Source organism: Camelus bactrianus, chromosome 6 (genome assembly GCF_048773025.1).
Source record: "Camelus bactrianus isolate YW-2024 breed Bactrian camel chromosome 6, ASM4877302v1, whole genome shotgun sequence".
Classification (NCBI taxonomy): Eukaryota; Metazoa; Chordata; class Mammalia; order Artiodactyla; family Camelidae; genus Camelus; species Camelus bactrianus.
In genome coordinates this window covers 26395137-26407620 of record NC_133544.1, presented here as the reverse complement: position 1 = coordinate 26407620, position 12484 = coordinate 26395137, and the positions used below count along the sequence as shown (strand labels likewise).

The 12484-nt window shown below is 54.7% G+C and overlaps 1 protein-coding gene across 5 annotated transcripts in view; it reads right to left on the bottom strand.

Annotated features, from left to right (window-relative positions):
• Positions 1-1632: 1632 nt before the first annotated feature.
• DPF3 (double PHD fingers 3) overlaps positions 1633-12484 on the bottom strand; it is a 280249-nt gene continuing 269397 nt past the window's right edge. For all 5 annotated transcript variants that reach the window (XM_074365304.1, XM_074365300.1, XM_074365302.1 and 2 more), the window contains exon 11: positions 1633-12141. In XM_074365304.1, the coding sequence (XP_074221405.1) occupies positions 12071-12141 (71 nt within the window). In that variant the 3' untranslated portion in view covers positions 1633-12070. The remainder of the gene's footprint in view (positions 12142-12484) is intronic.

Genomic DNA, 12484 nt, shown 5'->3' with positions numbered 1-12484 from the left:
TGTTACCCCACTGGTCCCTTCTTCTTAGTCACCATCCCACCCCCATGCTTTTTCCTCTCCCCAAGGAAAGAACAAAGGAAATCCATTCTGCTCTGAATTTGCTTGAACATAATTTGGGTCCCTTTAGCCTTCCCCTCCCTCCTGCACCCCTGTGACTCCCTAGAACAACACGAGTATCAGGTCTGTACTAGGTCACTTCCCCAGGCCCGAGACCCACTGCCTCCCCTGAAGCCCTCTCTCAGCAACTGGTAGATTGAGACTGGGTGCAGAGCTGGTTCCCCGAGGTCAAAGCAGAAGCATCACAGCATCCCCCACACACCTCCATGCAGATGACAGGTCTGTGCGTGGGTGTTTGCACCACCTTTTCTACCTGAACTTTGTCGTGAGCTGAGGTCCCAACACTGCTAGAATGGGCAGCACAGCATTGCCAGCCCAGCTCCCACCTGAGACCACGCTGGACAAAAAGCCTGGCCTTTCTGCTCTGGCCTGTGGGTGGGTACAGCCCTCCCTCCGCAGCGATGGCTCACCCACCTGCTCTATGGCCCACGTCTGCAGCCACAATTGACCGCTCCTCTATTGGAAAAAAACCGCCCCATACTCTCTGCTTCCAAAAGGAACAGCCAAGGCACACAATGACTTACTGAAGGACAGTGGAGTATTTAATCAGCAGAGGGACCGAGAGTGACCTGGTCTTTCCCCACTGCCATGTCCATGTCTTACCGAAAACACACAAGTAGATTCAGACTAAAGCACATGGATTGACTGAAACCAGAAATCCCTGCTCATGTTCTGGCTCCCCAAACGTCCCCCTTGACTGTGTCCATCCTCTGTCCTGTTATTACTTGCGTGGTTTATAAGCCCCATGGGGGTGGAGGCTTGCGTCCTCTGCTGCATCCCCAGTGCCTAGCACATAGTAGACGCTTTATTTACTTCAATATGTTTCGGGAATACTGACTCCTGGCTTGCAGCCCCCGCGCAGTCAGGGAGTCCCGCACCCAGAGGCTGTTCCTTTATGGTGGTTGCTAAGCAGGCTCGGGGACTCTCAGGGCAGAAGTGTCTTCCGTGAAGCCTCCTGCTCCCCGCCTAGGGCAGCCATCTCCCTGCCTTTTATGGAAGGTGGTTTCTGACCTGAGACAGGAGGAGCAATGACTCAGCTGGCTTCTAGATGGGTCCTGAGCCTGAGGTCTCTCTTTCGCCCACCACGTCCTCCACCTCAGCTGTGAGTCATCTCTGAATCATCGGCCTCCCCTCCGCTAGAAGCTGCAGGGGTTCTCCTCGCAGTGCCCTGCCATCTTCTCAGATGAAGCTCGTGGTGCTGCTGCCTGCTGTGCCCATGAAACCTGCATGGATGACAAGGTCAGAATTCCATCCCCAGGAGCAACTGGGACCTGGAGTGTGTTGCTTTTGGAGTCTCCTTGCAAACATGTAAGCTCCGGCCTCTCTTTCGAGCCTGACACAGGCACCCAAGTGCTCACACACCTGCACATGCATGCATGTGCTCACGCATGTGGTCCCACTGGACACCCCGACATGAAAGGGCTCAACTTTCATTTCCATACATTTGCAATTGATTTGTAAAGATGGAGGTGCAGTGGAGGGGTGGAGGGAGAATAACCAAAAGTTCCCAAGAGTTTTAAAGCCTTTTATTTGTTTACACATTCTCTAAATTGCAGACAAAAAGATTTGCTATGTAGGTCGTCCACACTGCTAACCAACCACAGAACGAGATACTAACCACAGCAAAGAAGGGATGGGGCCTGTGACTCAGTCTTTGCAGATGTGCAAGGGCTCCATGGAGGGGCTGAGATGTCCAGGGGTCCCCAAGATAAAGACTGCTTGATGCCCACCTCGAGGTGGTTACAGGTCTTGACCTCTCCAGGGCGCCCCTTCCAGAACCTGGTCAGGACAGGAGAAAGGCAGGGGGAGAGGGAGGGGTCCTGGAGCACGGGCCGCCCTTCCAGCCAGCCCTGTGAATGAAGCAGTGGACTCCACTTCTGGACAAGTCCTCATCAGCGGATCCAAATCTGGATGTGGGCTGTTTCTAACTGGAGGTCCTCCTGGAGACTTGTAGTACACAGCTCTCTGGGAAGCCACAGAACCCACGCATCCTCTTAGGATGGTGGGAGACGCGGCCCGGCCTCATCCCCAATACTGAAACACTGAGGGATCGCGAAACATCCCTCAGACAGGGCAGAAACATCACAGCACATTTCACACCAGGAGCCACAAAAGAGCTGGAACTTGACACACAGGAGAAAGGGGCACCCCCAGAAGACAGAAGGGCAGAGTGGCGCACACACACCTACAGACTGAGACTGTAACCACATCACACCTGGAGGAGGCAGTGGGCTGGGCGTCAGGGGCTTCTGTCTGTTGCTGAGGTGGCTTTTTAGAGAAGCCAGTGAAGATCCCTTCCTCAGACCATTACACACAACTTCTTAAGTCTGGAGTCCTTCTCTACCCTCACGAAATCTGGGTCTGCCTCAGTCCTGGACACTGTCGGAAGTACGCAGGCAGCTCAGGGCTGGACAGCCCTAAGCTGTGCAGTCAGCAGGAGGTGATGTAGTGTTGGATCCCAAGGTCCAGTGGGGAGGGAATTCAAGGACACATAAAAGGAAGACCCTCATTAGCAGGCATAGCTCTTGCTGGAGATCAACTCTCTTGGCCATTCTTTTATGACTAGGAGTTTCAGAAGGAGTTGAGGTGGGGAGAGTACAAGAGACAAGAAAGTACTTTGGAATGACAGGACACACTGTGAACATGGCCTCCTCTCTGTGCCCACACCTGGAAGCGGTGACCCCGGGTTTGCATCTTCTCTGCATGTCTAGAGATATTCATGGAGACACGGCAATTGGAGATCGCTGTAACATCTCCAGGCATCCCCTTTCCAACCGCAGCCCAGGGACAGTAAATTCCTGAGGCTGTGAGGCACCCAGGGTCTCTTCACCAGCTGGGACAGGCGGTGTGAGCGCTGAGCTAAGCTCTTCCCAGGCTCCTCACACTGACCCAGCCCGAGCCTGCAGGGGCCCGGAGCTTCCTCCCACGGTGCTGGGGCCGGCATCGCCCCCGGAGGGGCCCCTTCAGCCTTCCCGCCCCAGCGGCCAGAGCTCTCCCAGAGGAGCGGCGGGGTTCCCGTGTGAGGCAGCCCCACCAAAGCCGCCGGCATCAGCCCCTCTCTGAGGAGAAGCACAGCGGTGCTTTAGACAGCTAGGGGAGGAAAATCAATTTCTTTTGGTTTCCTGGCAGAGATGTTCCATTTCTTGACTCTCCAAGGGGAATGCTATCAAAACCAGACTTTAAAACTGCCCTCAGTCTAAACACACTTGGAAAGGGGGCCACAGACCTGGTTAAGGACTCATCTTGGCTGTTGAGCCGATGGACCATAGGACGTGGCTGGGACAGTCTCCATTCCCTAACTGGTCCAGTGGGTCAGCACTGGGCTGGGGAGGGGTCTGGGCTGCCGGTGCTCTTAGCCTGAGAGTGCACTTGAGTGTAGGCAGAGGAGGGACTGTCTCAGAGCTCGGCCCCTGGGCCAGCAGAGCCCATCCTTCACGGAGCCTGGGGGGGCCTGTGGATTCAGGGCCCAGGGCCAGCTGCCTGGGGGCAGCGCTGCCCGTCTAGCCTGGATGGGATCCAAGTCGGATGGCCTTCCCCCACCCCCTCCTGCCAGCACAGTCACTGGGGAAGCAGGGTCATTCGGAGGAACCTTGCCCACAGGCCCTCACATGGATGGGTGGGTCAAACCCCAGAATGCATTTTGGGTTCTCCAGCACTTTAAAACCAGACTCACAGCCACACATCCTGAAAGCCTGACTCTCCACAAAGATCACCAAAACCTCCTGCTGGGAGATCTGTGCTGTCCAGGGAAGAGCCTTCCTCAGAGCCTCCCCCATAAAGAAGCCAAAGGCGGCAGCATTAGGCCAACTCTGAGCTGACACCTAGCGGGGGCAGGCATGTACCTCCCCCCAAGCCCAGGCGCTCAGCCTGAAAGCGAGCTTGGTGCGGCTTCTTCAGGGAATAGCTCGAAGCTGGAATCTGGCTGTGACAAGTGCAGAGAAAGGGGGGAGCTGGAACAAATGGCCAAATTCTGGTACTGTCAGTACAGACAGAAAAAAAATAAAAAACAGGAGTCTAGCGGGGCATGAAGCTAGGGTCTGACGAGCACCTGGACAAAGGAGGGCATGGAGGTTTACTGAAAATGCCTTTGACACTGGGCTTCCCCCACCCCAGCCCCAATAAGCCAGAAATGCCTGCACAGCTGAGACAGCCTGGCTGGGGGCTCCATGATTGTCCACCCAACCCGTGCATGAGGCATCTGTCCCACCACCCCCATCTCTGCGTCCTCTAGTGGGGACTGGACAAGACCACTGTCTGGGTCATTTTCCACCTCTGATGAGGCCCTGCCAATCACACCTGCCTGCCTGCCTCCCCAGGAGTCAGCACCCGGAGACACAGGCTCAGAGTCTCTTTGACGGGTGACACACGCCAACCCAGGTACCTTCATCTCACTCCCCTTCGTGTTAAGGATGTTCATCTTCCAAGGGCAGCCAGTGCTTGGGACACATAAAAGCAACTAAGCCGAGGTCAACTGTGCTCTTCTTTCCAAGGCCCAGAGATTGGAAATAACTGAATGCCTTCGCTGGCTCGTCTTTTACTGACGAGCATGCATCCTAAACAGAGAGAACTAGATACACAAACGCCTTCCCTGATGACACGCCACCTGACATATGATCAGGGTGCCTTGACAGAGTGTAATTACAGGGCTGAAAAGCAACTTGAAGGTTGGGCCGGGGTTATTTCTCCTGCCCCTGTGGTATCGAGCACACTGCCTGGCACGTAGCCTGTGCTCCACCAGGTGTTTTAGCCGGTACCGGCCTGCCCAGCAATCCCTCACGGCAGCTGAGAAATGTGTTCATGTTCCTCCGGAGGCAAGATGCCCTGAGTGGGCAAACACAGCCGACGAGTCGTGGACCGCTGGGACAGACACCCCTCCCTTTCCCAGCCTGAGACACAAATGGTCAGTGAGCATCTGACCATTTCTTGCGGACATGTGACTCTCTGCTTTCCCAAATGCCACGTGGACCAGATGCATCAGTGAACCAGGATTCAGCCTCCCAGCCTCACCTGTTTCTGGCCACCTGTCCCCACCTCCTCGGCTCTCAGATAATTTTTCTGTTCTCAAGCTCTCACTCACATATTGTCTAGTAGTGTTTCTTTCCTTTTTTTCCCCCAGAACCAAATTTAGGCCTCTTCAACTAGGGGGTGACAATGTGCAGGAGGTATCTTTTCTTTTCCTTTTGTACTACTGTTCCACAACCACCCCCATCCCACAGGCCCCAGCATGGCAGGAGGGAAAGGAGGGGAAGGTGCAGGAAGGCAGAGGCAGGACAAGGAAGAGGAGAACCAGGGGCTCGGTGGGGAATGATCACAAAAGGGCAAAGTCAACAAAACCGACAACCCCAATTCTACCCATAAAACCTCTGCATCCCCCCAATAGAACGCAGAATCAAGCCTTTTCCCCCAGGCCCCCAATTATTGCCAAACATCTTCCCCCAAAGAAGCAGAGGCAAGTGAAGGGGAGAAACGAAAGGGTCCTTGCAGCCAATGGCTTTCCAAGCACGAGGCTTCCTTTCCAGCTCCCTGTGGCTGTGCAGGGGCTGGGAGCTGGGGGAGCCAGCCTGGGAGGACCTCGGGGCAAGACAGCATCTTGTCTGGCGGCTCCTGGTTACCGACAGGTTCTCCCTCTCATCCTGGAGCAACATATAAAGTTTGTTTTAGTTCATTAAAGGAGGGTGTGTGTGTGTGTGTGTCTGTCTATCTGTCCTCATCACCCATGTTGATGACATTGAGAGAAAGTATAGAGATGCAGAGAGGCAAGCAAATGGGATGCAGTGAGTGGCTATCCTGGAGACCTGAGGGGCTGTGTTGCTGAGGGAGAATAGAGATCCTGGGGGCTCACTGTCCCCCTATTTCCTACAGGGACCGCTTACCCCCTTGCTTCCCCACCAAGCAGCCTTTTTGGCCAGACTGGGTCAGCGCCGTCCTGAATGGCCACTTTGCTCGCTGCCTGGGCTAGAGGTCATGATTAGTAATTGTATCTCTGCCGAAGAGGGTTCTGGCTGCCCGCCAGTCCCGGTTCCTGCCTTCCTCTGGTCTGCCCGGGAAAAGTCACCATCAGCACAAACACTGCCTTCTCTTGGTGGGGCCACAGAGGGGAAAAGCCTGCAATGACCCTCTTTCAAAGCAGTGGAGCAAAGAAAGGGAGTGGGTTGGGAACAGAGACTGTGACCAGGGGCATTCCTGTGCTTTCTGACCCCCCGTCCTGCCCCTCACAGCCTCCCAGGACCCTGGGGAGTTACCTCAGGTCTCAGCCATCCAAGGGGACACAGCCAGGGCTCACTCAGAGCCCAGAGAGTGCCTTCTCTGGGAACCCACCCACCTCCAAAGCTCTCCCCTCACACAGGGAGCCCTGTTCCTTCTGGGAAACCAAATCGGTGAAGGGGCAGGCCCAGGCCCCTCCTTGTCACGGTTTCCTGGAGGAACTTCCGTGGGCGTCTCTTCCCAGCAGCCTGGGCCGCAGCCTGAAGAAAGCACCGTGCAGCCGAGCCTTTCCAGGAGCAGCTGCTGAGATGCTCAGAGGACGCGTCTCCTCCCACAGCCAGGGCACCCGGGCAGCACCAAGGACATCTTCCTGTCCCTCTGGCTTCCCTCTCAAAACAACAGCCTCAGCCATCCCCTCACAAACCAGAAAGTGTCCAGCCTTCTTTGAAAGGGACCCAGCTTCCTCGGGTCAAAGACTCTTCTCTGGTCACTGCAAAGGCCCTGAACCAACCCATCTCTCCTGCTGTTTCTCCACCCAGGGCTGGTGGCTGCGGCCCCAACAGAAACTTGTAACCAGACCCCTGAGCCCTGGCAATATTCAGGAACAGGGAGGGGAGACTCAACCCATTGACGAGTGCAGAGCCAACCTCTGACTGTGGACCCATTAGACCCAAGGAAACCAGCAGGGCCATGGGCTTGCATGGGGAGACTAGGAGCCTGAGGCAAAGAAAAGAACCTGTGGCTTCCCGCCCTCCTCCCCATTCCTCACCTGGTATCCAGATGAACCCGGGCTAATCGGAAAACCAGAAGCATCCTTTTGGGGTGGGAGTAAGATTCCAAAAAGGGAAGCACACAGGACAGGGGGGGACGAAGAACCGCATCCACTTGGCCAGGTGGTGGGGAGGACTGGCCAGATTCTCCCTTCTCTTGGTGTCCCAGCTGCTGGCATCCTGGGCTTGGGGATCAGGCTGGGGGGAACCTCCCAGGCCTGACCCCAGTGGAAGTGGTGCCTGGAAATTCTCTGCCTCCAGGGCTGCAGGTCTTGATCTAGCTCGTCTTTGGCTGCCACCTCTTTCCCCACCAGGCCCCCTCCTTCCACCCAGGCTCAGCAGCTTATCTCGCCAAGTCAGAGGGCACTTCTCCTGTGGGGGTGGGGAAACCCACAGGGATCGACAGGGAGCCCCTCTGTACCTCCCACCCTAGCTGGGTGAGGGGCACCACTCCTGCCCGCTTTGCCCTCTGAAGCCCCCCAACCAACAGGGAGCCAGAGGCCAGGGGGCCTCAAAAAAGGAGGAGCTGGCTTGGTGTCCTGAACTGACAAAGGCTGGGTCTTAGAGAGAAAAAAATTTAAAAAAACAAAAAACAAAAAACAACCACCTTGCCAGGATCTCAGGCCTGAGGGAAAAAAATGGATTATGATAATTCTTCCTTCCCTTGCCCTGTAATTATTTAGATCTGGGACTCCTTCCTCAGTGGAAACCAGGTTTCTGCCCGCCCCCCCCCCCCCAAGTGACCTCCTCTCACCTTCATTTCACTTTGCCTTCATTTCACTTTGCCTGACATGAAAAATCTTTGACCCGCCCACTCCTTCCTCAGGGCTGCCCCTTCCTCCCTCCCTCTCCAGAGATGTGAACCTATTACAGGTGACACTGACACCCAGCTCTGAAAAGCAGGCAGACGCAGTGGTCTGGGCATGTTCACTGGGAGTGTGAGCACGGCCTTGGCCCAGGGAGCTGTAGTCTCCCTTGGGTAGGGACACAGTCACACCTGGGGGAGGGGCCACAGTGGGCAGCAGGGGAGAGTATGGGGGGAGAGGGTGGCGAGAGAGGAAGGGAGGCTGCTGTCCCAGGACCTGCATGCAGGCTGAGAACCGCGTGGAGGGCAGGGAAGGCAATCCCCTGGGTTTCCCACCCACCCCCTACACATGGACTCAAAGAGGAAACTAGGGGTCCCTCTTCTCTGAGTCTTGAAGCCTGAGGATGCCTGTAATCCTTCTTCAAGAGCACAGGTCTGTCTCCTAAACTTGCCCCCGTAAGAAAAGTAATCATCATCATCTCATTTTTCTTCCTTAAAACATCTGAACTTTTTAAGGAAAGGGCCGAAAGGAATTGTACTGTGTTCAAAGCACAAAGACTAAGATGCACCAGGAGTGTAACTCTCCAGGGTATCATGAAACCATCACTGTGAAACCCAAACCCTCCCCCAACCTCAAAATCTGTTATCTTCCCCAGCTCTGAAGGAATCTGGCCTCTCGCCCTCCCTCCCTCCGTGGTTCCACACAGACTGAGCTGAGCCTGGGGAAGCAGCTGCTCTCCCAGGCTGCCAGGGCTTCCTACCTGGCCCCGGGGCAATGACAGGAGCAGAGGAGCCTTGGGACCTGCTGGCTCCTGCCTAGGGGCTCTGAGTCAGTGGGAGGTTGAGAAGAAAAGCCAGAAGGTAAATCTCCTAGCAGGAGCGTTGTCTCCAATTCCTCACCACGGCGCCTGCACTGGATTTGCTGCAGGACCCAAAAGCAATGTTTCAAAAAAAAAAACCCACAGGAAATGGAGGGTTTCAACTTCCGGCTTGGATCCTGCAGCCTCACCTCCTCTCTGGTTGGCGGGAGTCACAATATCAGGGTGAAACAGAACAAAGGCACCCTGGCTGTTCCCAGGATTTGAGGCAAGAGCATCATTATCTCCATGTAAACCAGTTTTTAAGCGAATGTTACATTGAACTGAATTACAGCCCTCTCCAGAAGTTAGTGCCCCATTCTGGGCTGCACTGATCTTATAGATGGGAGTAGCTCAAGTATGCCCATTCTGAGGGCCCCAACCCCAGGGTAAACCCCTCACTTTCCACCACAGCTGCATGCACAGCCACGGTTTTCTCGTCACAGCTTGACCTAGTGGCCCTGACCACAGGCAGCCTGGCCCTTAACATAAAAATCCCCTCTGGACAAAATGGAGAGTCCAAGGTGTCTAACCTTGGCTAACTACATAAGAAAAAGGGTACAGAAATCATTTGTCATCCCTGACAAACCCCGCTCTCCAGTGACCAGTTATATAACATTATGATTCTTAAAATTCCCAGTGTCACCGTGGGACAGACAGGACAAGTCTTATCTCCATTTCACAGATGGGCACGCTGAGGTACAGAGAAGTCAAGTGACTTGCCCCAGGTCACACAGCTATTCAATTCAATGGCAGGGGCAAAAACCCTGACTATCCATGTGCACTCTGTGATTCTGGCTCATTCTCTGGGGCTCAAAGAAAGCAATTTGAAGTTGACCAGCACCTTCCTTTTTTCAATACAGAAAGTGACAATGCGACTTTGACTTTTGTTTGCTTGCAGGACCCTGCAACTGCAATCCCAGAAGCTGGCTTTGCTGTCACCACTTTCCAGATGGGGAAACTGAGGTCTCCAAAGAGGAAGGGATTGGGCCCATTTTGCAGGGAGTGAAACTAGGAAGGGAATTCTGGGCCTCCCCAATGTCTAGTCCAGAGACCAGCCACCCTCACCCCTGCAGGAGGTTACAGCTCCCTCCTAGGTCTGAGAGACCCAATCTCACCCTCATGGCTTCTGTGGCAGCAGGTGTGGCTGGAGAGAGGAGAGGGCCACCCCATTATCTGCTTTGAGGTGGATAACAGATCTGCACACACTCCAAAGAGGGTCTGTCACATGTAGGGCTATCATTTGGGTTTCAGATTTGACTTTTTTTTTTTTTTAACTTTTAAGCCATTTGTGGCTTTTGAGAACATTCTGATGACTTTTTTCCTAAAATTAAATCAAAGTGATTTTTCAAAACCAATAACCAGCCTTTGAGGACACCCACTTTGGGCTCTGTGGGAGGACAGAGAGCCAGAGCAGTCAGGAGAGGAAATCTGCCCCTCTAACGTGACCCTCCCCGGTAAACGGAAGAGGTGACCACAGGGCAACTTCCCAAACCCTCCCTGGGCCTCCAGAATCCAAAAGAAGTTCAGCAACCAGCAGGGGGAAGGAAATAGCTTATGAGGAAGGTGAAAATCCCATCTGGCTGGGTGCTTTAAAACAGATCATCATGCATGCGCGGAACTCCCTCCGAGGCCACAGGCCCCTGCAGGGGGGAGGGTGGCCCCCACCTGCCGCCACAGGTCACCCTGCAAAGCACTGAGGGAGACCAATAGGGCTTGGCTCCGCGCCAGGCTGCCCCGGGTCCGCTGGCCGAGGGCAATTAGCCAGGAAGGAAGGTCTTGCCAAGTCGCGGCCGAGTGCAGCAGCCGGGCAGAAACGGCCCCACCGGCCCGAGCCTCTGAGCCTCCAGGGGCTTCTTCAGGAGCCGAAGGACTAAAAATAACCCGGGCCTTTGTTGGAAGCCGGCGGACCACAGAGAAGGAGCTGATTTCAGGGAAGCCGAGCATGTGCGAGGGTCCCGCTCACCGAGACCCGCCCTTTGGGCAAATGATTTTTCCAGAAACGTGTCCGTTCTTGTGCTGCTGGTGTTGCCACTGCTGCGGAGATTCAAAGGCAGCCCGGTTCGCTCCAGCCCACGGGGCTGACTTCCAACACAGACTTCTCGGAATCTGAGCCTCCCCACTTCTGTTTTCTCGAAACATTTTTTCAAAAAGAGAATCCAGCATGTATTGAGGAATTGAGGTGACAAGAGAAGTCCTCGAGCTGAAGGTTCTGCCTGCTTGTCACCCGGGTCACAAATAATCACATCACCCCAATTATTTGCTTAGGGAACAACCATCTCTCCCTCATCCTGAAATGTCCAGAATCAGGTCTCAGTGGACAACGGCAGACATACGCTACGTGAAAGGAAGGAATTACGTGGGAGAAGGAATTGGTGTCACAGCAACACTGAAGGGCTTCTTGGACCTGCAGTCCTTGGTACCAGCATTCAGATTCTTGACCTGGCAGCCTTCACTCACCTTCCGGGTTCTTGAGTCCCACCAGGGAAAGTTCCAGAACCAGGCTGGGTGGAAGGTAGAGTCTTAGCCCTAGGCTGTGGCCTGTCTCTCCTCGAGGATGCCCCAGCTCTGAAGGTCTGGTCCCTGCCAAAGCCACTTCCGATGGACAGCAAATACTGACTGGCTGTGGTGGGGCCTCAGAACTGTCTTCACAACATTTCCACCCACACCTCCGGGCCTCCCCACCCCAGCCCCATCAAGAGACCACCCTGGCTGTGGACGCCACGGGGTATCTGCTGGGGTCAGGAAAGCAGCTATTCCTCTTCACAGAGACCAAGGAATGAGGAGGGATTTCAGGACTCCGTCGTCTAGATGGCCTCCAGGCTCCGAGTCTAGAAGTTCCCAGGGAGGCTTGTAATAAATAAAAACGTCTCCACAGCCTTTTCTTCCCCTGCTGAGTTCAGGATGAAGAGACCGAACTGGGGGCAGGGAGGCTGTGCAAAGATTTCTTGGAACACAATAGATAGAAAACACCAAACTACACGCGAAAGACTGATGGGTGCTCACAAAATGCGACCAGTGGCTGGAGCGCTGGGATAAACATGAAGGGGTTCCACAGGGCTGTGGTTGGGGCAGTTCTCCAAAAGTTTACCATCTTTCTGGCAGAAACGAGGAGGGGCTGGCAGAAGTACCAAAACCTGCATGTAGGAGGTACGTAGCTACCTCGCCCTCTTGGTTCCACGTGTCCACGCCCTCTGTGGTTCCTGATGTTCCTTATGGTTGCCTGTCTGGATATATGAGAGTAGGGGCTTGATCTGGTTTGAACTGGACTCTGGTTCAGCCTCTCCAACGCAAGTCACATCCTGTGACCTGGGGTCCTAGGCCTGGCAGCCGAAGGCTGAGGCTTTTTCTTTGAGCAGTTCCCAGCATAAGTGGCAGCTCCAGCTCCCTACGAGAAAGGAGATAGCATTACGAGCAGTCGCACCCCCAACCCCCAAGCCCCATCCCGTGGCCCTCAACTTTTTGTAAGCCCTGTTTGATTTGGACTTTCACGATTCAGAGACTGAGTTCCGGTCCTGAAAACACACTGGAGTCTGTCGCTCAGCAGAGAGTAATGCTGCTCAGACAACAGGAAGTCTAGATGGCTGGAAGATGATTGGCTGAACTGTTGGAAAGACCCTCCCTCCCTGGTTGAGCCTCTTAACCAGCATCACCGGGTCTGGACCAGTTTCCCTGGAATCTCACACCTCCCTCAGCATCTCAGCCATATGTCTGCGGTAAGCCTCTCCTCG